The sequence below is a fragment of the Carassius carassius genome, chromosome 15, assembly GCF_963082965.1.
Source record: "Carassius carassius chromosome 15, fCarCar2.1, whole genome shotgun sequence".
In the NCBI taxonomy this organism is placed as follows: Eukaryota; Metazoa; Chordata; class Actinopteri; order Cypriniformes; family Cyprinidae; genus Carassius; species Carassius carassius.
In genome coordinates this window covers 29807819-29834782 of record NC_081769.1, presented here as the reverse complement: position 1 = coordinate 29834782, position 26964 = coordinate 29807819, and the positions used below count along the sequence as shown (strand labels likewise).

At 37.3% G+C, this 26964-nt stretch overlaps 1 protein-coding gene across 1 annotated transcript in view; it reads left to right on the top strand.

Moving 5' to 3' along the window:
- The window catches only part of LOC132157950 (regulating synaptic membrane exocytosis protein 2-like), a 47447-nt gene extending 21501 nt beyond the window's left edge, over positions 1-25946 (top strand). Inside the window, exons 3-6 of the mRNA XM_059567193.1 lie at positions 9594-9626; positions 10692-10796; positions 14728-14938; positions 25665-25946. Coding sequence (XP_059423176.1) covers positions 9594-9626; positions 10692-10796; positions 14728-14938; positions 25665-25946 — 631 coding nt within the window. The remainder of the gene's footprint in view (positions 1-9593; positions 9627-10691; positions 10797-14727; positions 14939-25664) is intronic.
- The last annotated feature ends 1018 nt before the right edge of the window (positions 25947-26964 follow it).

The window sequence follows — 26964 nt, the reverse complement described above, 5'->3', positions numbered from 1 at the left end:
CGCTGGAGGCCGCTGCGCCCTGAAACTCTGGCAGGGTTGGCAGGCCGACCTCCTGAGGGCACTGAGGTGAGGCGGGCACCGTATAATGAGGTGGACCGCGCTCTACCCCAGCAGGGGCTGCCCTCTGGATCCTGGCGTCAGGATCTTTTCGTCGAGGACTTCCGGGCTTCAATGACAGATCTTAAATCGGCTTTCGCCCTAGAAGCCCCCGACTCAGAGCGTCGCTGGGGCCCTCGGTCCCGACGTGGGGGAGCACGAGCGGCGACACTCTGTTTCTGTACTTCCCGGTATGAGGAGCCGGTATGTGGCGTGGTCATCTCCCGCCCAGATGCACCACGAGAGCGACGAGGGAGGATACTCTGGAACGCCGCCGCCTGTTTGCGTGCCTCCTGGAACCTGTCGACGACAGTGTTGACTGTGTCGCCAAACAGGCCCGAGGCTTGAAGCGGGGCGTCCAGGAGGCAGACCCTGTCTCTTTCCTTTATCTCTGACAGGGTCAGCCACAAATGCCTCTCCGCGGCCACTAAGGCTGCCATAGACCGCCCAATTGCGCGAGCGGTCTCTTTAGTGGCGCGGAGGGAGAGATCAGCGGTCTTTCTGAGTTCTTCTATATCTCCAGACTTAATCCCCTCCCCCTCATCGACATCTCTCAGCAGGTCAGCCTGATAAGCTTGAAGGACTGCCATAGTGTGAAGGCAAGCCCCAGCCTGACCTGCTGCCACATAACCTTTGCCCACTAGCGATGATGTAACTCGAAGAGGTTTAGTGGGCAATGTCGGAGCCTTCGATTTTTAATTTATCTACTGCTCGTGTAACCACCTCCAACAGCTCCTCATACTGGGGCGACAGGGGTGGCGAATCCCCAGCAACCGACTCCACATCGACCTCCTCGGAGGAAGAGAGGTGAAGAGTTGATCCCTCACCCTGGGGGGAAGAAACCGACGAGCGTGCTTCCGAACCCAGGGTTTGGGCGCCGGATCTGGCAGATGAGGAAGGAGATAAGGACTGGCCCGTCTCCATTCCTTCTGACAGATCCACCTGCGATCCCCACGAGTGCAGCAGCCGCTCTGCCTCGGCAGAAGCGGGGCCAGCACCGCGAGGAACGCTGGTGAAGGCTCCCTCCTCGAAGAGAGCCCTCCGGGATCGAAGCGTCCGCATTGGCAATCGCTCGCAATGCGGACAGTCGGCCCCCTCGAGAGCCGACTCAGCGTGCTTCGATCCCAGGCAAGCCACGCACAGACTGTGTGTATCCCCGCTCGTAATGTAGCGAGCACAGGGAGGAACACACAATCTATAACGTGGCTTGGAATCGCCCTTCATATGTTTGGTCTTTTGCTTTGATTTTGGCATATTGAGCTGTTTTAGCGATCTTTTAATGGCTAAGGGACAGACAACAATAAATAGGACCAACGGGACAGACTTTTGACATGCACACACAGAGCGCTTGCTGACAGACGCGAAGCTGAAGCCAGCTGCACGGTACGTGCTTTTATAGCTTCCTGGTCGCTACGTCACCCCGCCCGTGACGTCACGCCTTTCCGATGGACTGATTGCACACGATATTCAGAGTCGGTCTCGTCAGGGACGTTCCCCAAAGCGCTAGACGCAGCTCGAGTTCCTGAAAAGGAACTGCATTTTTACTCCATAATTAATCTAAACACTTTACTAAGCTTTACATTTCTCTGTTCAGTTTTCCTGCTACAGTTCATCTGAAGTGTACAACTGTCCACAGAAAGAGAAGTTATTTCAATTAACTCAAGATTTTTTCTTTATGCTCAGGCTGGAAGTTGTGGTAGTGATGGCATACAGGCGAGCCCCACTGACCAGCACAGACCGGCACACTGGCAGCTGTAATTGTGGAGTAATTATGCCCCATGCAGAGATTCAGCTCTGTATTATGTAACAGGACTTTCCTCTTCTGACAGCGGGAGGCCAGTGTGTTCACGCTTACACACACACACACACAAAAAGCTGAAAAACGGGTCATCTAATGCATTTCTTAAAAAAAAAAAACATATATATAAGTAATTTTGTTATGCGCTTATGTCATTTTTTTAAATCACCATTTAGATTTAATTTGAGTTTATATTTATTTCCAGTTAGTAATTGCCCACATTTTTTTTATATAATCACGCTGGTCTGAAGTCATGTTTCTGCTTTCATATGTAACATGTTTTGGTAATGGTCACAAGTCACAATGTGTGCATGAATGTGTAATCCAGTGTTTCCACTGCGTAAAGGTTAACATGACAACCTCAGACAACACCAGTCTGTCTTAACAACATGGCAACTATCAGTACCTGCGAGCATGTTCATATATAAATTAATTAAGAGTCCTGTTTTCATATCATATTGTTTAATACTTTAAGAAAGAGGAAGTTACTACTATTACACTACTGTTGAAAGGTATTGTGTAAGTACATTACTGATCATGTTTTGTTGTCAAAAGCACAGCCATAGCCATAGAGTTTGAAAATTAGTGAGGTCTGGGGTGGCTGGGGTTAAGAATTGTGCTATAATAACCCCTACTAAGAACATATTATATACACTAACACTTTAAAAAGACCGAGATGTACAGTAGATGTTTGTAAAAGATGTTTTCTTTTCACTTTCTACTGTCAGTTTTAGTGCTGGCAATCATGCAGGGTTGCCAGATGTTGCTATAAAGGCAAGGCAAGGCAAGGCAAGGCAAGTTTATTTATATAGCACATTTCGTACACAATGGTAATTCAAAGTGCTTTACATAAAAGAAAGTAAAATAGTAATGAAGAAAAATAATAACAAGAATAAAACAAGCAATTTTAAAACTTTTAAAATTATTAAAACTGTACTTATTTAAAATCAATTTAAAACAGAAAATGATTTTACATAAAATTAAATAAAAAAACAGTGAAAATATATATTGCAATCAGTTCGGACATTGCACAGTGCTCATTCAATAAATGCACAGCTAAACAAATGAGTTTTAAGTCTAGATTTAAATGTGACCAGTGTTTTAGCACATCTGATCTCTTCTGGAAGCTGATTCCAACTGCGGGCGGCATAGTAACTAAAGGAGGACTCCCCTTGTTTTGTGTGAACCCTTGGTATTTCTAACTGACTCGATCCTAATGATCTGAGTGCTCTGTTAGGTTTATATTCAGTGAGCATATCTGCAATATATTTCGGTCCTAGGTCATTTAGTGACTTATATACCAGTAAAAGTACTTTAAAAGCAATCCTAAATGTAACTGGAAGCCAGTGTAAGGACCTGAGGACTGGTGTGATATGCTCATATTTTCTGGTTCTAGTCAGAATCCTAGAAGCAGCGTTCTGGATGAGCTGCAGCTGTCTAATGGTCTTTTTGGGAAGGCCGGTGAGGAGCCCATTACAATAGTCCACCCTGCTGGTGATGAAGGCATGAACAAGTTTCTCCAAGTCTTGGCTGGAAACAAAAGATCTAATTCTTGCAATGTTTTTTAAATGATAGTATGCTGATTTAGTTACTACTTTGACATGACTATTGAAACTAAGGTCTGTCTCCAGAATCACACCAAGATTCCTGACTTGATTTTTAGTTGTTTGACCCCTAGAGTTAAGGTATGCATTCACCTTGAACACTTCATCTTTGTTTCCAAATGCAATGACTTCAGTTTTTTCCTTGTTTAACTGAAGAAAGTTCTGGCACATCCAACTATTAATTTCATCAATGCATTGGCAGAGGGAGTCAATTGGGCTGTAGTCATTTGGAGATAAGGCTAGGTAAATCTGGGTATCATCAGCATAGCTGTGATAGGCAATTTGGTTCTTTCTCATTATTTGACTTAGGGGAAGCATATACAGGCTAAACAAGAGCGGTGCAAGAATTGACCCTTGTGGGACTCCGCATGTCATGGACGTCCACTTAGACTTATGCTCTCCTAGACTCACATAATAACCTCTCCCTTCTAAGTATGACCTGAACCATTTGAGTACCATCCCAGAAAGCCCGACCCAGTTTTCCAGTCTCTCTAGTAGTATGTTATGATCGACAGTGTCAAACGCAGCACTGAGATCTAGCAATACCAGCACCGATATTTTGCCAGAGTCACAATTTAAGCGAATATCCTTAATTATCTTAATGAGTGCTGTCTCTGTGCTGTGATGCGGTCGAAAACCAGATTGAAAATTGTCCAGGTATTCATTTGAGTTTAAGTATTTGTTCAGCTGATTAAAAACGACCTTTTCTATAATTTTACCTATAAAAGGAAGATTAGATATTGGTCTAAAATTGCTCAAAATGGTGTTATCAAGATTTCTCTTTTTCAGGAGGGGCTTAACAACTGCATTTTTTAAGGAGTTTGGAAATGTCCCAGAAAGAAGTGAGGCGTTCACCACTTCTAAAAGATCTGCTTCTAAGCAGTTAAACACATTTTTGAAAAAAGATGTGGGAAGTGTGTCAAGATAGCAGGTTGACGATTTTAGGTGCTGCACTATGTCTTCCAGAATTTTGCTATCAATTGCTTCAAAAATCGACATAGTATCTTTTTTATATTGTGGCCTAATCTGTCTGACCTCTGCATTACTTGAGGATGTGCTAATCGCCTTCCTGATATTGATGATCTTCTCAGAAAAAAAGGATGCAAACTCATTGCATTTGCTGTCTGAGAGCATTTCACTGGGAATCTGACTTGGGGGGTTTGTCAATCTCTCAACAGTGGCAAAAAGAGTACGAGTGTTATTTAAGTTACTGTTTATAAGGTTTGAGAAGAAATTCTGTCTAGCTGTGGCTAGTTTCACATTAAAAGCATGAAGGCTGTCTTTGTAGATGCTATAGTGAATTTCAAGTTTTGTCTTCCACCACATCCGCTCTGCTTTTCTGCATTGTCTTTTCATAGTCTGAACTGCTGTTGATCTTCTCCAAACTGATTTCTGTCTGTTTGTTTTCTTACTGATTATTATTGGAGCAATATCATCAATAACATTCTTAACTTTTGAGTTGAATGAATCAAGGAGAGTATCAACAGAGTCTGCAGAAATGCTTGGTGTAAAAGATATAGCCTCCATAAATAGTAAACTTGTGTTCTCGTTAATGCATCTTCTTCTGACAGAGACCGATCTAGATTCAGTTGTAGCAGACATCAAAATATCAAAGAAAATACAGAAGTGATCAGATAGTGCTATGTCCTTAATAACAATGGATGAAATGTTTAGACCCCTACTGATGATTAAGTCCAGAGTGTGTCCACCTTTGTGTGTGGGTCCATGCACATGCTGAGTCAAGTCAAAAGTGTTAAGAAACATTATCATTTCTTTTGTAGTTTTGTTTTCTGAATTATCTATGTGAATATTAAAATCCCCTGCAATAGCAAAACAGTCAAACTCTGAAGAAATCATTGATAACATTTCTGTGACCTCTTCAACAAAGGCTGGAGAGTATTTTGGAGGCCTGTAAATAATAATAAACAGAATGCGTGGAGCACCTTTCAGCACAATCCCTATATTCAAAAGACAAGTACTGACCAAATGACACTTGCTTGCATTGATAGACATCTTTAAATATAGCAGCTACACCCCCACCTCTCCTAACAGTCCTGTAGACACTCATGTAAGTGAAGTTAGGAGGGGCTGCTTCATTAAGGACTGTTGCATTGCAGCTGTCTTTAAGCCATGTTTCGTTTAGAAACATAAAATCCAGATTGTTTGTGGTTATAAAGTCATTGATTAGAAATGATTTATTTTTTAGTGAGCGAATGTTTAAAGATGCTAACTTGATGGCTGTGCTTTGTGTCTTTACATCAATTTTAGTTTGATGCATAATAGGCCGCAGATTAGATGAGTTTGCCCTTCGGCTTGAGATGGCCCTAGACTTTCTATCACGTGATAAAACTGAAATAGAGAAAGCTACAGGCACACTGGGTTCCCGCTTGTTCAGTAGGCATTTGTGAATGTTGCTGTTATTATAGCGGGGAACCGACACTTATCACTGAGAGCTGCTATCAGTTGTTTTTGGTTCACCTTCAGCAGATAGAGGGTTTGGGCCCTGGCGTTGTGGCAGTGGTCGAAGAGCTCTCGCAGGAGCAGGGACCACAGGCTTTGGTGGTTTTGTGGCCTGCCGTTTTTTTTTGTGATATCTGCGGGCTTGCAGCAAATGAGTGAGAGAGTTTAGTCCCAGCATACACCAATTCCTCCATTTTCTGTGAGAAGCACAGAAGTGGAGATGCTGGAGAGAGGGATAATGTCTCTGGTGAGATGGGCTGTGTCTCTGGTGTTTCCGGTGGCTGTGATATGTTGTCCTGGCTTCCCTGGCTGTTTTCCAGAAAGTAATCCCTGGGTGCTGAATCTTGTAGCTGTTTTGATACATCACAGTCAGTCTGTGAGGAGGTCTGTGGGCAGGGCTCAGTCGGGATAGTGTCCATGAGCAGTGTTTGTTTCGGCTGCGTGGTGTTATCAGTTTCCTTGTGGGATATGTCAACCACATGATGACTCGGACCCGGTGTGTGTGTGCTGAATGGATTGACACACTCTGCTGAAGGATGATGGAGGGAAAAGTAGATATTGTCCTTAAACACTCTAGCACCAAGTTTGTTTGGGTGGAGGCCATCCGGTTTAAACAATTGTCTGGCCCCAGAAAAGATTGAAGTTGTCAATGAAATTAACTCCTTTTATATTACAAGAAGGGGAAGGGGTATACAATAGAATTGGCATTGGGCCTTAGCGTTTGTGCCAAAAAAATCTGTTTTTTGAGCACTGTGCTGATCTGCTGATGTAGAAATCTTAGAAAAATCTGAGAAAAGTACAGAAATAAGAAGCAAAGCGCAGAGCAGTAAGCTAGAACGTCCGAACGGTAGCAAAGCCGGAAGCAAAACAAATAAAAACAAATAAAAACTGAAAAATCTATAAAAAAAGAAACCACAATTATTCTGCAAGTAGGATAAAGATATGGCTGACCCTAAACTGCAACTTCCAATGTTATTAACTTTCTAAAGTGTCAAATTAAGTGGAAAAGACAAGTCCAAAAACACTTATAATAGTTTGATCCCGTACCCTCAACTCTCTCAAGACTTGTTCACTTCGCTAGCATCTCGCAACAATCTTTTTCATACCACAGATGCTAAACTTTCTTGTAAACTGTATTAAATGTGTCATGCAGACATTCATATGAGGAGTTTTAAACAGCAAATTAGGGGTGTCCCCGACTATGTATTGACATAGTCGAATCAGAATTGTCGAATCTTGCTGATAGTTGACTGATAGTCGAATCATATGTTTGGGGACAGGGGGCAAAATACTATGGAAGCCCGTTTCCATCACTGAATAAAAAATAAAACAAGGTAATTGTGACTTTTTATCTCACAATTGCGAGTTCATATCTTTGAAATTCTGACTTTATAACATGCAATTGTGGGATATAAATTCGCAATTGAGAGTTATAAAGTCAGAATTGCAAGATAGAATCTCTTTATTACTCACAATTGTGAGTTTACATCAAGCAGTTCTGAGAAAACAGTCAGAATTGTGGGATAAAATTGTTTTATTTTTTATTTAGTGGTGGAAACGGGCTTCAATAAAGTACATTACATTCGACAGTCATAAATACCTACATTAACACACAGGGAAAATGTGTAAAGGATGCCTTGCAGATACAAAGGGGGTAAATAATGTTTTATGTTTTGATTAAAAGATGGTTAACATTAGCTGGCTGCATTTCATGTTGTTTATTACTTATCAGAGCTGATGAAACTGAAGATTTCCACTAAATAAATCCAAATAATACACACTAGATGAAATCAACAGATGCAAGGAGTATTCAGTGTAGTCCATGTGCATTTTAATGGAGGAAATTAACAATTATCCTGCAACTTTTTCCGGCTTTGAAGCATAGCCTTCTGCCACATAAAACCTAATGCGATCACTAAATATGGGCTACTATGAAAACTGCTCAAACACAGCTAGTTTTCTCTAGAATTACAGCAGGTGCTTCAGAAAGTGTGTGCTAGCTTCAATGCACATTCATTTTCACATACATTTTTGTCCCGTTCATTGATTTCATTAAGCTTTGTTATAATGAGAGGATTTGGACACAAGTATGCACTGAATAGTTAGTCAGATAAGTTTCGCCAATATGATAGTGAATAGATAATATCTCAAAATCACTTGTACCCTACCTGACTGGAAAAAAAACCCCAGTCTTTTACTCTGCCTGTGTCAGTCAGTGTCTTGTTAAAGATTTAAATCCCTGCCACCAAGATGCTCCTGTCAGTCACGGATTATGGAAAGTGAAACATAGCTGGCTACGGGCCTGTTCAAAAGTATATTCACAGATGGAACTGATGGATGTTCAGTTGAAAATAAGCAGGAAGCCTGCTTTAAGAGGAGCGTGCTGCGAGTCTGATGGTGAGATGTGGGGTGTGTAATTTAAAGTGATGAGTCAGCTCTCATTCTATACCTGTCACATCAATGAAGCCTCTGTCTCCACCTCCACTCAAGAGCACCACAGAGAGGGACGAGGAGAAGAGCGAGGACAGTCATTTGAGGTTAAATTAACAGTCTGGAAACAGCTAAGAAAGAGGGATAATTTGGTAAGAACATCACACTCAAGATGAGTGAAGGCTTAATTTGTGCTACAACACACCACGACACTGTGTTAGTGTGTGACTGAAACCGAAGGAAGTCAAATTATGTATTGTATAGTTCAAATTTCATTTCGGGTTTAAGACTGCTGCACTTTATCCTGTGACGGATGCAGAGGTTGACATCTGTTCCTTAATGTTTGACCATTAGGGGGCAGTGACACACTGTATTACCAATTTACACTACTGTTTCAGTAGATAATTGAAACCATTTTTAACTTCAGGTGTTTTTCCAACTCACACCAATGCACAGATCTTAGACAGGTAAAAAAACTAAACAAACAAAAAAACAACAACAACCCTCTCAACCCTCCTTAGAATAGATTTTATTGTATTAATGTGTTTGAGTCTTAAGCTCAACACAGTTCATCTGATGGACTGTGTGTTGTGGACGGTGATGGGTATTTCTATGGATGACTCACACAGTGTATCTTTGGGAGGCAGAACAATAATGTCCCTGTCTTTTTTTCAGTTTTTCTGTTATCAATTATTTGCTTAAGTTTTTGCATTAAAGTGTTCCATGCCTTTGCATGTTTTCTGTTTGTGTATGTTTAAAATGATCATGTTCATATCTGTTTGCATGTTTTTTTGTTGTTGTTGTTTGTTTTGAATTTATTGGCAGATGCTTAGTATGACTAAGATCTTATTAAATCTTAAAAAATTGTCATGTTATTGCACAGTGAAGCTACTGTAACACACACAGACACACACACACACACACACACACACACACACACACACACACACACACACACACAAACACACACACAACATATTATATTCATATCAAATCAAATTATTGAAATTGGATTGGATAGCTATTGGATAACATATATGTCCAGTGTATTACATGTATTTGTCTTTGTTTGAATGTTTTTCCATGCTTTTATGATCATTTTTTGTTTGTTTGTCATTTTTCAAATGCCACTTTTGTTGTCTTTTATTTCTGTTGTCATGCTGCCCTTATGTTCACTTATTTATTTTTGTATTTTTTATTTTTAGGGTCAAAGAAGATTCAAAGTCTCAGCCAGTCCAGTAAGTAACACTCAGTCAGGCCTAGATGGAATCTGTGGACTTTTTCCCACATTTTCCCACAGAAGCTGCAGAATACTCTCATTTGCAAGTCAAATCATAATCAGATCAGCCAAATCATTTAGTAAACAAACAATAAAGGGGCAGAAATCTATTGGCCACTCAAATTCTGCAGTTTTTGTCCATGTGCAGATTCTGTGTGGGCCTGATCTTAGCTAGAGATCTCAAGGCTTTGACATTCCCGCCTGGCTGGTTAGTGGGCTGTGCGTTTGCTGTGGCTTCCTCTGTGATTGGTGGCTCTTATCCCCTCCTCTCTCGAGTGATTGGCTGGCTGCAGTCTGTCATGGCTCTATCCAAAAAGCTTTTGGCAGCTTCATCCATATATAGGCTGGATGCATCAGTCCTGCTTTATTTTGCTTGTTCGTCAATTCTGTGAGTTCACATGGACACTGTTTGATCTCTTTCTATGTATCTGTGGATACACGACTGTATCCCGGGCTGATGGATGCAAAATTCATTTCACTCGCTCTGGCTTCTTTGCTTCCGTCTCCAGCTGACTGTGCCGCATCTTCTGTTTTTCCATCAGTTTTCTATCTTCTCTTTCTTTTTTTCTTCTTACTCTTACTACTCTTCTTACTTAGTCACATATGGCCAGAATTTTCAGAAAGTCCATTTAGTTTTACTCAAAGCCAAGAAAAAAACTACTTAGACTGGAAGAGATAGTTTGACTGACATGTAAAGCGACCAATCACAGTACAATGTAAAACAGTAAAACTGTATTCTGATTTCTGGGCATGAAGCCAGCCAATGAGATTTGAGCTTGCCAGACTGAGAAAGTGACCAGTATTGTGTGCAGTATGCATGAGCTAGTCAGTCGGCTGAGACTAGTCTGTCCCTCTTTCTCTCTGTCTGTTTTTCTCTCTATCCCAGTAGTTTTTGTCGCTGTACATGTGTGTTTCTTATGTATGTAGCTTCACTGCAGTTGTCATGATGATATTGGCGCGTGTGTTAAATGGAATTAGGCTTGTTGACCGGTTTTTGAGTTGCGCTGTCTGCTTGTTCATACAGGTGGTTTCCCTTTAGCGGAATCACTGATCTGGTTAATAATGTTCTCCAGCCCCAGACAAAGTCCCAAAACCAACTGCAAACAGAGCCTCCAAAGGAGCCAGAGACGTAAGTAAGACTGAATGGAGTCATCTTTGCCCTTAACACTCAAAACGCTGTATCGCCCAGACAAACCTTGAATTATGTGGCATTTCTGATGATATGATATGACAATTAAACAAACGGTCAAAAAAGGCTATCAGTTCACAAAAATGTTTAATAAATTACACATATACATTTGCTGGTAACACTTTACAATAAGATTGAATCTGTTAGCATTAATCAATGCAATAGACATTCTGAAACAACTATTTCTTTAACAGCATTTGTTTATCATTAATTTGAATTTAATTTTAAGATAGATATGCTAATTCATGCCCATTCACTGTTTTGTTAAATGTTAATGTTTTGTATGTAAACATTTTTTATTGTCTTATTTTATGTTTGTATAAAACGGTCATAAAATAAAATGATTAATAAAATATGAAATGTACACACAATATGAAATAATATATCCATGTTTATTCATAATAATAAATGTTTGTTTATAAAAATAATGCAGGTATTATTATATGTAGAAATTAATAAAATATTATTTGTTTGTTTCATTCATTACATGCTAGGCATTAACTCATGTTAACACATTTAATCTTTTTGAAAACTCAAAGTCCTCAAATGAAGACAAATTAAAGGCATTATATTATAGTGGAAAATTGCTAAAAAAAAAATTGCTCAGATCGTAAAAATGAGTTTCAATATGGGTCAGTGGGCATGAGAAATTTAGCTGTTATTTTTATGATGTTATATAAATGATGTTGTTTTTATTATGTGAAATTGAATTAATTATTCTAAGTTAATGTGATAAATTGACAGGCCCTATTTATTATCACAAATATTAGCTACTACGGGCATGTTTCGCACATTATGGCCCATCAGCTCGATTTGATTACGAGATCTGCATTAGAGAGCAGCATTAAGCATGGGTTTTGTGTTACACGAGAAGTCGACTACCAATTTGTAAGTAGTTTAAACAGGTAAAGCGCAGGTCTTCATGCGGCCACGGTGTCACTCATAAAGGGAGTGCGTATCAGTGTACTGGCTCGTGTTTCTTTGACTTCTCTATCTGCTGTGTGTCAGACGAGACGTGAAGAATGGTGTATGATTATATTATGGGTTATGCGTCTCTGGAGATGAATGGTGCTGTGGTCTCCAGCTGTCTGTAATGCTACCTGAGCCAGCGCACCTGTCGGACCTCTGGAGCTCCTCCAGCCTTCCCATCATCCACCCTGACTGCTGTCTGGAGCCCGGGTGAATATGGGAGCTTAGATGCTGGGTTTAATGTAAAATGTGTCATGGTTTACTCCGTCCCAAACACATATGATCTGATCTTTTTTCTGGCAGGCGACTGATTCGTGACACAGACTAAATCTAATATTGCATTAGCTGAAGAACGTCTGCCGTGTACAGTATCTCAGAGGGGAGCGAGGGTCAGACAGTGAGTGGTACTGTGTATCCACATGTCTGGAGGGTAAGAGGGTGGAGGGGTTGGTGAAAGCAGACCTGCTCATTGGTGTGATTTGATCCTAGAGGGGTGAGAGGTCACTGACTTGTCTGATGGGGTCCAGGTTGACAGGTTTGGCCGGTTAGCTTCAGAAAAAATTTGTACTTGCTGGTGAGATGCCAGCTTTTCTATTGATGGCCAGTGGGAGAGAAAAAAAAAAATCCCATAGATATTTTTTTTTAACACTAGCTTTCAAAAGTTTTTGAACAGTAAGATTTTTAAGAAACACACATGTTTTTTAAAGAAGTCTCTCTGCTCACTAAGCCTGCATTCATTAGATCCAGCAAAGAACAAAGTACAAGTACAGCAAAAACTGTAAACAATTAAGAAGTATTCTGCTATTTAAAATAATTTATTATAATTTTCTATTTTAATATATTTTAAAATGTAATTTATTCCTATGATTTCAAAGCAGAATTTTTATCATAATTACTCCAGTCACATGATCCTTCAGAAAAAAATAAAAAAATAAAAAAATAAATATATATATATATATATATATATATATATATATATATATATATATATATATATATATATATATATATATATATATATATATAAAATTATATATGTTAAAAACAGCTGAATATAATTTTCAGGTTTCTTTGATGAATAGAAAGTCCAGAAGAACAGCATTTATCTGAAATAGAAATCTTTTGTTACATTATAAATGACTTTATCATCACCTTTGATCAATTGTAAGCATCCCTGTTAAATGAAAGTATTAATTTCTATAAATTCTACTGACTCCAAGATTGTATTATTTATGTTTAAATATTGCCAATAATAATAATTATTATTATTAATATGATTATTATTAATAATAATATTAATAATAAGTTTTCTCCAGGTATTACACAATATATATATATAAGAATCAAACAATGTTTGACTTTTTTTTTTTTTTATCAGTTGAACTAATAAAAGTTCAGTGTAGTAAATAGATCAGCGTGTTCAATAATTCATCCTGCTAATGAATGTTGCAGGGGCAGATGTGGGACCAAACCTCCTCTAATCGACAGCTTATGGCGTTAACCCCCAGTGTTTGGTTTCCACGGCTACGGTTGATTGACAGGGGACATACAAAATGCATGTGTGTCATGCATGCCTTCAGCTAGCGTTTCAGGGTCTGTCTCAAGCCTTTGACCCCCTCTGCTCTCTTATGGTAATGAGAGGGTGCATGATTAAACACCACCCTTACATAAAGACGCTCAAGGTGATCTGCCTGCTCAAGATCAAGTTGATATTTATTTGTATGTATTGATAAATGATCAGGTTTTGTAGCTGGAACTATGGGCAGCTCTGTCATGTCCACATCTGTGTCAGTTTTACAGTCTATATGAGGTGAAGTATGTGAGCTTGACGTGTTATCTTTGTATGGATTCAGCCACAAATAGTCTCAAGGCTGCACGTGATGCTGTAATTGCTGATGAAGTGGGCTGAAGAAAGTTCTTATCACTGTTGAGTGTCCGTCTGACATCTCCTGCCGAGTTTAATCAGAGCTTGTGCTTATTGACAACCAGCAAAACATAGTCAAAAGCCATTATTGTTGATTCTGTGCATGTTTTAATGTGAATGTGGGTTTCATTTCAGAACAATGGTTTTGAGTTTTTAGGATTTATTCAAAAACATTTAATAATATTGTATATAGTTTTTTTTTAATTGTGTAAAAAAAAAAAAAAGATGGTATATCTGTATATATACACAAATACATATATCTATATCTATATCTATCTATATAGATATAGATATATATATATTTATATATGCATTTATTGATCAAAAATATAGTAAAAACATTATTTTTATAAAATATTATTACAATTTAAAATAACTGTTTTCTACTTTAATATATTTTAAAATGTAGTTTATTTAGCAGAATTCTCAGTGTCAGTAATCCAGTCTTAACTGTCGCTTTTAGAAATCATTCTAACATGCTGATTTGGTGCAAAACAAAACTATTTTGGTGTTGAAAACACAAAGTGTGATGCACTTTTTCAGAATTCTTTGAATAGAACGTTCAAAAGAACAGCAATTATTTAAAAGAGAAATCTTTTAAATGAATTTAAACAACTATCTCTTTTGGTCAATTTACTGCATTCTTACTGATTAAAAATGAATTTCTTTCAAAAAATGTTTGAGATCAAAAGTTGATGACATGGAGAACAAATGGGGACTTTGTTAGTCTTCATATTCATTTTATAGCTGAATTCTATTACTAAACAATTGCTTTGTTAATTAGCATAATTAACTGAGAAAAGTTCATATTTGAAGTCTAATGAGCAGTCTCTGAGCAGTAAAATTTTTTTATTTTGGTTATAACCTGTGACATTACCCCAGTGTCCAGTTTCTGAAGTGCATTATTAGCGTGTAATATTTAAACTTCTAACATGTTTTCTTGCTGTGTTCTGAATGGCTGTGTTCTGTTCCCTGCAGGAAATTGCACCAGCAATTTGAAATGTATAAGGAGCAGGTGAAGAAGATGGGGGACGAGGCACCGAGCACCCAGGAGCAGAAGAGTGAAGCCCCCACCTGCGGAATCTGCCATAAAACCAAGTTTGCCGACGGCTGTGGCCACCTCTGTTCTTATTGCCAAACCAAGTTCTGTGCTCGCTGTGGAGGAAGAGTTTCACTGCGCTCTAACAAGGTACAGCCGTAATGCTCCTCAGATCACACAGACGTTTATACACAAACACTGACTTCAGCTGGACATCAACACTTGTCTTTCCTGTAATAATGGCAGAATAAAAAATAGAATACGGTCCAGTATGCATTGCATGCTGCCTACTATTTTTGAAATAACTTACAAAGTGAGAAATATTGCAAAAGGTAGTACACCACATTGTTGTCGCATAACTAATAGTGTCTGTTTAGCATCTTTGAAATAAATATGGTTCTTTTGCACTTTTAAACATCTGAAATAATAATCAGAAAATGAAACATTTAGACAAAGATATACAAGTAGATATATAAATGTATAGATTGTAATATATACAAATGCTTAGTTTTATGATCAAAGCTTTGTAGTTGTAAGGGTGTAAAACATATAATACAGTGCAATGCAATGATGATTAAAAGATAAATGTTTCTCAAAAGCCTGATGTATCATATTTGATTAATTTCAACATGATTTTTTTTGTCTTTAGTGTTTTTTCTTTTTGTAAATTGAGATTTATACATAATCTGAAAGCTGAGTAAATAAGCTTAGCATTGATGTATGGTTTATTAGGATCAGACAATATTTGGCTGAGATGCAACTATTCGAAAATCTAAAATCTGAGGGTGTTAAAAAATCTACATTTTGAGAGAATCGCCTTTAAAGTTGTCCAAATGAAGTCCTTAGCAATGCATATTGCTAAACAAAAATTAAGTTTTGAGTATGAAATTTACAAAATATCTTCATGGAACATGATCTTTACTTTATATTTCGAATGATTTTTGTCATAAAAAAAAAAATCGATAATTTAGACCCATACAAAATACTTTTGGCTATTGCTCCAAACATACTGTACCTGTGCAATTTAAGACTGGTTTTGTGGTCCAGGGGCAAAAATATTAATAATCATGTAAACCTTGCTTCAGTCTAGTGTTCATCTTGAAATATTACTAACAAGTTGCTCTTAGATTTATTTCATAAAATCAAGATTTTGACATGTGAGCCAGCTGAAGGTGAATATTTTTTTAATTAAATGCTTTTAATGTGCTAAAAAAGTATAAACTATTAATCAGACAGAAGACGTAATAGATTGTGTGCAACAATTCTCAGCAACGTTTTGATCATGTTGGTATTTTTAATGCATTGTGAATCAAATATGATACAGTATAGGGATAAAAGGGTTAGTCCAGTATTGAGTAAAATGTCTAAACCTTTGGCAATCCAATCAAACCACAAGCTAAAATTATATTTCTAACATCAAATGTTCTGCATTGCATTGCTGGATACAGTATTCATGTACTGTGCTTTGATTTTATACTGCACCAAAAAATATACATACTGTGCTTAGTTTGCATGTACTGCAAAAATAGGGTGCATATTATGCCATTCTGAGCATGTTTGATGTTTAAAATGTGATGGTGAGATGCTATTTATACATGCATATTTAAATATTTAAGTAGCTGAACTTATTTATCCAGGTCCTTTTTATTGTGAATTTTCATACAGAAGTCATTCAACTCATTGTAACACATTTGGTCTTCTTTGTTATTTCCTGCTGCTGCTCCTTGAGGGTTGAGCGGATAATGCGATGACCACAAGAGGGCGATACAGCCTCTGTTTTTTCCACATCACCCGCTGGCCCGGGGCGATGGATGTATCAGGCCAGAAACTGCTTATCTAACCTTTTGATGTCTCTCTCCCAGTACAGTCTTAGTGCTTGTAAATGACTTTGCTCCGAGTAATAAGCGGCGATTGAGATTGGCTGCAGTAGTATGTGAACATCTCTTTATGTGCGTCTGAATGTCACTCACACTTGTTCTCCCCTCTTCTTTTTCCCTTGTCTTTCTCTCTTGCTTTTCCTCCCCTGTGGAATCGCAACAGGAGGATAAAGTGGTCAGCACCCTTTTCTTGTCTATGCTTTGATATTTAGCTTAGATGATTGCACACCTTCATTAAAGGTGCTGTAAGCGATTATTTTATTTATTTTTTGGAGAAGCACGCAGAAAATGAGCATCAGAAATATCTCACAGGTAGTAAGGACATTTAAGACTACTTTCTTAAGGCAGTCAAAAACAATCTCTCTCCGGATGCTCTTCAAACCTTTGAAGGACCATGTCAGTTTTTCAGGGATAACAGGAGGATATTTTGGCATCAATTTATATCTCTTTTACTTTTTTTATTTTTTATTATTATTTATTTTTTTACAATCTTAATACAGTATATTTTACTATAAAAGTAAAATGATTTTCATGTTACATTTTGGAATATATTTGTATAGTTATATATATATATGTATATATATATATATATATATATATATATATATATATATATATATATATATATATGTGTGTATATGTGTGTGTGTATATATATATATATATATATATATATGTGTGTGTGTGTATATATATATATATATGTGTGTGTGTGTATGTATATATATATATATGCATTTTTGAAACAAATTATAGGGTAATTCATGCACTTTTTATTAATTTAAAAAAAACTTGTCATTTTACATGAAAATGTGCATGCATTTTGAAAATATTATATTAAGATTAATGAATGGAACATTTATCTATATAATTAGATTACAGATTTATGTTATATTATTGTTACTTGCATTAATCAAATCACTTCTTATGTTTTTTTTTTCAAATAGGCCTATACACTATTAAAAGGTTTCTACAATGATGGCAAAATGGTTGTAGTTATCAGAATGACTGAAATCGCTTACAGAACCCGTGCTAAATGAGAAATGGTTGTGATATTGCTATAATCAACTTGATGACATTTCATCACCCCTCATTTCAACATCAGCACCTTTTCATATTATTATTTATATATTATAAGTAGGAAAACCACGATAATAGCTTTATAATAAACGAGAAATAGCTTTGTGAATTCTTTCATTTTTGTTGTGATTGAATAGTAACAGTTTGAACAATAGCGACAAAAAGATCACCATATTATTGCAATTTGATAAGAAATTTTTTTTTAGTTAAATTATTAATTCTTCATTTTTATTATACATATATATATATATATATATATATATATATATATATATATATATATATATATATATATATATATATATATATATATTTTTTTTACAATTGATTCCAACAATGGCATTTCAACAGCATCAAATTGACATTTTGCTTAAACATCTTGCTCCTCAGATATCTCTTATGAGGGGGAAAAAAAATCTAAATGTAATATTTAGCATGAAGAAAATAAAGGCTAATCAATGCCATGTTGTGTCCGGATAAAATAAAAAAGTATCTTAAAATATTTTTAAATATATACAATTCTATTTTCCCTAAAGAAAAATGAAGGCTATACATTACTTTAATATGATCAAATGTATAAATATTCAATTCCATTTTCTATATGAAGGCTGTTCATTGATATAATGTGTCCTGATGTATATATAAGAAAAATTATAAAATTGTTTTCCATAAGGAAATTTAAGGCTATTCATTACCACAACATTTCCAGATATCTATATAGGAAATATAAAATTAATTATGCATTACAAACCGAACGATTGGTTGAACTAATCCTATTACATTTGAAAAATAAAAGGGTTTAAAGTGTGTGAATAATGTTCCCAGTGCCACTGCGCTCAACAGGGCAGCCCTTGTTTGGATAGTTTGCAGCACTGGAGTTTGTCGTTTTCATGTTTCTTTCTTTTACCTCTGTGGTCTGAGTGTTAGATGTTTGTCTGATGTTGTTTGTCTAGTCTGTAGTTCTGTTTCCTTACGTTTTCCGTTTTACGGTATCTCAGCACTAGGATGAGTGCCCAGTGCCCGGCAGAGGATTGGATTGCTGGTTAGTTCTTGATGTCTGGATTTTGTTTCTCCCCTCTGTGGTTTACGCCATTACGGGTTTGAATGGAGACAGTACTTGTGATTCTAACATCTCTGAACCCTGGAGACCGTTTTACATAGAAATATCTTTATCTAAAGCTAGAAGTTGTTGTTGATGCTCAAAGAACAACTGAAGGCTGTTTGTGCTTGTTTCAATCTTATCAGCTGGTGCAAATTTAGTATTGTGCTGCTGGTCGATTTGCCAACTTTTGATATTTTTATATGAATAGAAAATATCATTTCCAAAATGTTGGATATTTTATATTTGAAACATATTTATTGATGGCCTTGTCACAACACCGAAACCATTAAAACTGTTTTCATTCATTTAAATAAAGCTGAAATAAAACAAATATAAATAATGGATGTTGATTTGGCAACTCTCTGAAATAAAATATGAGTTTAATTTGAAGTACTGCAATTATAAAAAATTGGCATAAACGCTAAATTAGAAATATTAAAAACACAAAAGTATAATGAATAAAAAATAAAAAATGTAAGTTTCAATAAAAATCTAAAAATAAAAGCTTATTCAAAATATTAATACATTTAAAGAAATAAGTAATACTGAAATAACATTGTATATCATTTTGAACAGTTGTAAGTGGCAGTGAAGGTAAACCTCTGGTGTTGTTTCCCCTCATCATCATCATGATTTTTGATGGATACACAGTCAGTCTTAGTGAACGTGCAGACATTTCCTCATGTTTGTCGCCAGAGCTGGACTCAGCTGTGCTATCGTGTTCCAGTGTGTGATGTCCGACAGCTCCCATCGCCGCACGAGACACCGGGACCTGTAAATATTGATGCTGTCTCGAACAGGATCTCTTTCACCACAGCTGTCAGTGTTTGGGGAAGAGAAGAAAATGCTGATGGAAAAAAAGAGTCTTTTAGCATTTCACTGACACTAAAGCTAGTGGTAGCTACTGACTGCTGTCTGGATCTATGTTTAGTTTCTTTAATGATTTGTGCAAAGATTTAAAAGAATAGTTAACCCAAAATGGCAATAATGCAATTATTGTATGGTTTACTCATTCACATGTCATTTCAAACCTGTGGAACACAAACAAATAATCTTTTCCATCACGCATTTCTTTTCAGTACAGTAACAGTTATTGTCACCATGATTAGCAGGCTCTCAAAGCTCAAAACAAAACCAAGCAGCAAACAAACAAACACCATAAAACATTTTAGAAGTGTAGTCTACATGGCCTTGTCTTAAAGTAAATCTATTTCACAAATACGCTGTTTTTACAGCATTTTTGGTCAAATAAAGTTTCAAAAACATAAAAAATGGTACCATCCTCAAACGGTATTGTATGTGTAATGTTGCAATGATGGGTTCTCAGTGTATAAACTTAAGTTTTAGAATATTCCTCATGCAAAAGCTGGAATAACACACAAGTCATTAACCATATTAAAGGGTTACTCCACCCCAAAAGGAAAATTTTGTCACTAATCACTTACCCCCATGTCGTTACAAACCCGTAAAAGCTCTGATCGTCTTCAGAACACAATTTAAGATATTTTGGATGAAAACCTGGAGTAAATAACAGTGTCAAGGTCCATAAAAAGTATGAAAAGTCGTCGTTGGAATACTCCATCTGCCATCAGACGTACAATCTGGGTTATATGAAGTGACGAGAACACTTTTTGTAAGCGAAGAAAACTAAAATAATGACTTTATTCAATAATTCCTTTGTCAACGGTCTCTTCTGTGTCACTCCATATCACCATGTTGCGTGTGCTCTTCTCTGTCTTCCGTGCCACAAGGATGTGCTGTATCTGTGGGAAGTAGTGGCCTAATGGTTAGAGAGTTTGACTCCTAACCCCAGGGTTGTGGGTTCGAGTCTCGGGCTGGCAATACCACGACTGAGGTGCCCTTGAGCAAGGCACCGAACCCCCAACTGCTCCCTGGGTGCCCCAGCATAAATGATGCCCACTGCTCCGGGTGTGTGTTCATGGTTTGAGTGTGTTCACTGCTGTGTGTGTGCACTTTGGATGGGTTAAATGCAGAGCACAAATTCTGAGTTTGGGTCACCATACTTGGCTGTATGTCTCGTCACTTTTTATCTACTTGTATTTGGCTTTGATTTGAAATAATACAGAGGAAATGGAAGAGCACACACAGCATGGTGATAAGGAGTGCAGATTGCACATCTAATGGCAGATGGAGTATTCCAACGACGATTTTTCATACCTTTTATGGATCTTGACACTGTTATTTACTTGGCAGTCTATGGGACAGTCTCATAGCCTCCAGGTTTTCATCCAAAATATCTTAAATTGTGTTCTGAAGACAAATAGATCTTTTACAGGTTAGGAACGACATGGGGTTAAGTGATTAATGACAACATTTTAATTTTGGGGTGGAGTTAACCCTTTAACTACTTTTTTGACTACATCTGAGGGGTTTTATGGTGAAAAATAAACCTTCCCTCAGAAATATTCGCTGGATTATAAAGCTTGACCAGTAGTCCTGGTCTCCCATATATGATTCGGTTTTATTTTACTTTATTTATAGTAGAATGGTGACAGGAAATATGGAAGTATGGAGAACAGGTGTGATGTACAGTACGTAGGTTTTAAAAATAAGATAAATCTTAATGAATACACTGCCAAAGATTTAGTTTATATGGCACAAAATCTGCAAATGGGTAATTAAATGTAACAAATAATTTTTTAATATATTTTATTGGAAAATTAAACAACATTTTATCAAACTTTGATAATTGCCTTAATCCTTCAAATGACTGAGAAGATTTTGTAAAAATCACTTCATACTCGCTCGCATGCATTATGTATGTATTAGGTATGTTACAGTTTTCTGACAGACAGCATGTTTAAGCTGCTCATGCAGCCATTTTTTTTTTCAAAAGGCGATGACGTATACAAAACATCCAGCAGTCTGGGTTTTATTTTACAGGAAATGCGCGTACTCCCTGGACCTCTGCTATGTATTGTGTGTGTTATTTTTGACATCAGTGCACAAGATAGATAGACAAATGATCTGGATTTGAAAACGGATAGATTGTAAGGTAATAATTATTTATTTCTTAGCCAACAAGTATTTGGTGAAGTGATATATGCCTATGAGTGTTATGTAAATGTTATTAGTCTAAGTTTTTGACGGACATGTTGATTTAATTTTTTGGTATTATAAAATGTGCTTTTGTTGTAGGTCAATGTACTTATTTTTACAGAATTTTTATTTTGTGGCTTAAATTCAGTATTACAGAGACTGAAATGTTTTGCTTGTCAAAAACTTTCAGGTGTTTTTTTTTTCATTACTAGAAAAGGACTGGTTTTGATGCACAAAGTTTGTCTATTGTCTCTAACAACAAAAATCTTTTATTTAAACCCATGAAAGTACAGATCCTATTGTGAATAATAGTGAAAAAAATCACTTTTTGAATCATTATCAGATTTTGTCATTGATTTTGCAAACATAATATCTGATGCACATCATTGACTTTACATTTTCTGATGTTGAAGTTAGTGTTTCTGTCTTCATCAGCATCCTTTGAAGAGAGTTAGTGAGTGTTGTGCATGGGTAATGAGTCAGACTCAGCCCCGGTGGAGCTGCGTGCTCACATGCATCGGTAACGAGACCTGTGTTAGTGATGCTCGGTGACAAAAACATGATTACGTGCCGCTCCGATTGCTCTATATCATCTATCTCCATGAGTCCATATTAATTTTGACAACTTGGATCGATCTTAGGATTAACCTTCTTTGCTTTTTTCTTAACTGAAGCATAATCTTGACAGCAGAAGGAGCATTTGATCCCCAACTCTGAAAGGTCACCCTTTTTCGCAGGACATTGGCATTTGAATTCAGTTATTGAACATCAGTTTTATCCAGTTGGATCAAACAATACGCAGCAGACATGGGTAAGCATGGCTACAGTGATTAGCATTAAGCTTTAATTGTATTATTGAGATTCAGGCAATGGAAAAAAGCTCCATAATGTTATTTGGGAAACTGTTCGTCGTTAAAAGAACAAGTCTAGGAAATAAGAACACAGTGATTCACTATCACCTTTTTTAATTAGAGCTTAATATTTATGGATCTCTTAATGGAAACAGAAGCTTGAATTATAAATTCTTATTGGACTTTAATTTGCTCAATATTTCAGTTAATAATAGAGGTATGTTTCGTTAATGTGACATACCTTTAGAGGACTGAGCTGCATACAGTATGTTCTGTTCCTCTTAGAGATCTGTCTATTTTTGATTCTGTCGCTGCATAATTAACACTTTGTTTAACAGGCCCTTTTTAAGCTGAGAGAAAATAAAACCTATGAATATGCATCCAGTCTATTACAAGCTGCTGGGCTCTAAATATAGAAGCGCATTAAATATTTATGTTCCACCTGCAGGCTGTGTTTTAGCTGGTGAATGATAACGCTCCCCTCATCATGAACTTCCTCAGTTTTATCAAAAATCTGTAAAATATTCAGCATCCCAGGACATCATCGCCGGTAATGCCGTCTGATAGAGTCATATACAAGTTTCATATTGATGTTTATGTTTTACAGACAGTACCTCACAAAGGTAGTCAGATGCTTAATCAAATCTTGTGCATCAAAACTTGCATTGATTAATTTTTTGTTTATTATTAATTAATTAATAAATTAATAAAAAAAAATCATTGTGAGCATTATTGGCTATTTTATATATATATTGTTTTTGCTCTTTTGATTTTGGCGTGAAACATGACCTGGACATATTCTTGACAGGCTTGATGAGATTCACCCAGAAAGGTCCCCTGCCATTTGACACCAATGACAGCTCACTCAACACTTTTCACCGCACACATATTTTTGGTTGTCTATCGCTGTCTGACCAAACATGCATCACAATAACTCACACCCATCTGCGGTACGTCTCAGAGCCGTTTGGAGTGCAATTGCTCACTGTGATTTTATCAAAAAGCACTTGAAAGATGTGACCTTTTCACTTGATAGAGCAGCTCATACACAACTTTTCAAGTTTCATAACAGTTATTGGTTTTTAATACATTGTAGGCTCTTTTGTTTGGATATTACAGGAAAAATTCTGTCATCATTATTTATTGTGAGGCGCACTGTCTTCTGAAGAGCTGCTCTTTCCATAAAATCAAAGTGAATGAACACTGACCAGGGGCTGTCAGCTTCCAAAAAAGCACTTGAGTAGTTCATACAGTGCAATTTCTTATATTTGTCTTATATTACCAGCTTTATGTATATAAGGAACAGACCTTCACTTTGTTTTGGAATAGTGTAGAATAATTTGGAGCTGTTGTGGCATTATGTATTCAGGCTGGATGGATGAAAGCATGTGTGTTCGGGTGAGACTCTGAGCATGTTTAATTACCTCCAGCAAACTGGAATTCACCTTTGATGCCAACCACCTGCTAAGTGCATTTTTGCTGGGCAGATAACAAGGTCAGCCTACCGTGCCCTCAGTGTTGGTGGGACTTCAGGAGTGTTGAAAGTAGAAGATTTGAGAGGTTGTAAAGACCTGAGTACAGCAATAATAGTGAAGCATGATGCAAAAATCACCAAACACCTACCGCCATTACCCCCCTGCCCCACATCTGCAGGGATGACATATTTTTGTAGGCCGACCCAGAAGTTAGCATCACCCTGGTTCCCTCGCCAAAACTCTTTGGGATTTTTCTATTGGCTTTTGAATTAATACAGAAAATAAGCTCTGTGACTAAAAAAAGTTTGACTCATACACATTTTGATATCATTTAATACAACTTTTTGAGTCTAAATACAATCGCCAATAGTAAAACGATAAAAGTAGACAGACTAACTACTCATCACTTTAACGTCATCACCATTAAGCTTCTGGCAACTCTAAAATTAGTTTTAATTAAAAAAAAATTCCGAAATTTTTTCTTATTAGGTTTTATGATACTGTATTTAATGTCCCTGACAACCTCTGTTGTCCCATTTAACCATTTAACTTGTTAGCAACTGCCCTTTTATATAAAGTAAAAGTAAAAAAATATTTACAACAAGGGGTTAGGGTTGCCAAGTCTGCATAACAAAACCAGCCCAATTGGCATTCAAAACTAGCCCAATCTTTGCCAAAATTATCCCAATTGCCTTTGCTAGGAGTTTGATTGACAGGTGATCTGACCAGTCATAAAACAGAATCTGCCATTTTTGTCCAATAAACAAACCAGACCGGAGAGAAGATTAACGTTGGTGTACTTGAACTTGAAAAAAACGACTGTAAAAATCATCAAAACCACCTTCTGGGGGGGGGGGGGGGGTGGTTGGGGGGGTGCTTCAACCCACAGACTGAAAAAACAACCGGCAGCAACAGTATAAAAGTATCCCAATTCTGCAGGAAAACCGTGGACTTGGCAAGACCTCAAGGGTATTGTTACAGGTGTTTTTTTTATGTCCGAATAAAACATGAAAATTTGTGTTTGTGTTTACCACAGACCTTATTTCAAGCACAAAAACCCATTCCAAAAACCCATTGACTTCAGGACAATGAAACCAGAACACACTAAAGTCAGACGAACCTGGTGGCTCTGCCCCCAAATATTAATACTATTGGTTGAGCCTGAACTTTCCATTGTTCATTTCCTCTCACATGAATTTGAACAGTTTTGTTTGTCAGCAGCACCAGCATCACCTTTTCTGAACCTGTTTGTTGTGGGACCTGCGCATGAGGTTCTGGACAAATATCCCATTATTCACTCTGTCTTTGGCTTCACAGACATGACTCATTTAAGACTACAAATCGCTTCTCCCACAACAGCAAGTTTTCATCCATCACATTTGGGGTCTTGTGTTCTTCTGTGATTCTAACTTCCTGTTCTCTCAATGTCAGGTGATGTGGGTATGCAACCTGTGCCGAAAACAACAAGAAATCCTCACCAAGTCAGGGGCCTGGTTCTTCAGCGGCCAGGGGGGTGCCCTGCCCTCGGGTGCGAGTGACCCTCGCCGACGCCACGAAGAGGCTCCGCAGGAAAAGAAGGCCAAACTTCAGGAAGCCCCACTGCTGTACCAGGGGCCTCCAGGGGACCGCAGCCGAGCTCCAGGACTCCCGCGCCAGGCGTCCCTCAACAACGACTCCAGTCTGAAGCCTAATGAATCTCTGAGCAACAGGTGAGAGGTAGTTTGTAGTTACTGGGTTGTTACTAGGTTGTTACTAAGTGCGAGAATATTCTGGATGTTTTCTAATACATTCTTAAATGGTTGCTAGGGTATTCTTGTGGTTGGTTGCCTTAATTATTGCTACAGTGTTGCTAGGCAGTTGCTTGGGTTTCCTGGGTGGTTACTAGATTGTTGCTAAGAAGTTGCTAAGGTGTTCTAGGTGGTTGTTAGGATGGTGGTTGTTACAATTTTTAGATAGTTGCATTGATTGTTTGGCTAGATTCTATAATGTTACTATGGGATGATTAATATATAATTTCAGATATATTTATTAGTAGTTAAAATTTAAGTTTGAAATTGAACTGAAAATTTAAGTCTGAAATTGAACTGAAAATTTAATTAGTTCATTTTACATTCATATTCATTTAAACTATTCCACTTCAGTAGAAACTATTTCACTTAATAGGAAAAAGGTATGTGAACTCAACTAGTTATAATAAAGGGTTAGTTCACCCAAAAATACAAAAATTAGCCAATGATTTATTCAGCCTTAAAGGGTTAGTTCACCCAAAAATGAAATGATGTCATTAATGACTCACCCTCATGTCGTTCCAAACCCGTAAGACCTCCGTTCATCCTCGGAACACTGCAGTGACGCTGCTGACGTGTTATCTTTATTATTAGGCGCCAGAAAACACGTCAGCAGCGTCGTGAACGCACTCACAACAGACCCGGAAGAGAAGACAATGCTGAATAAAGTCATCATTTTTGTTATTTTTAGACCAAAATGTATTTTCGATGCTTCAGCAAATTCTAACTGACCCTTTGATGTCACATGGACTACTTTGATGATGTTTTTATTACCTTTCTGGACATGGACAGTATACCGTACATACATTTTCACAGGAGAGACAGAAAGCTCTCGGGGTAAATCTAAAATATCTTAAACTGTGTTCCGAAGATGAACGGAGGTTTTACGGGTTTGGAACGACATGAAGGTGAGTCATTAATGACATAATTTTCATTTTTGGATG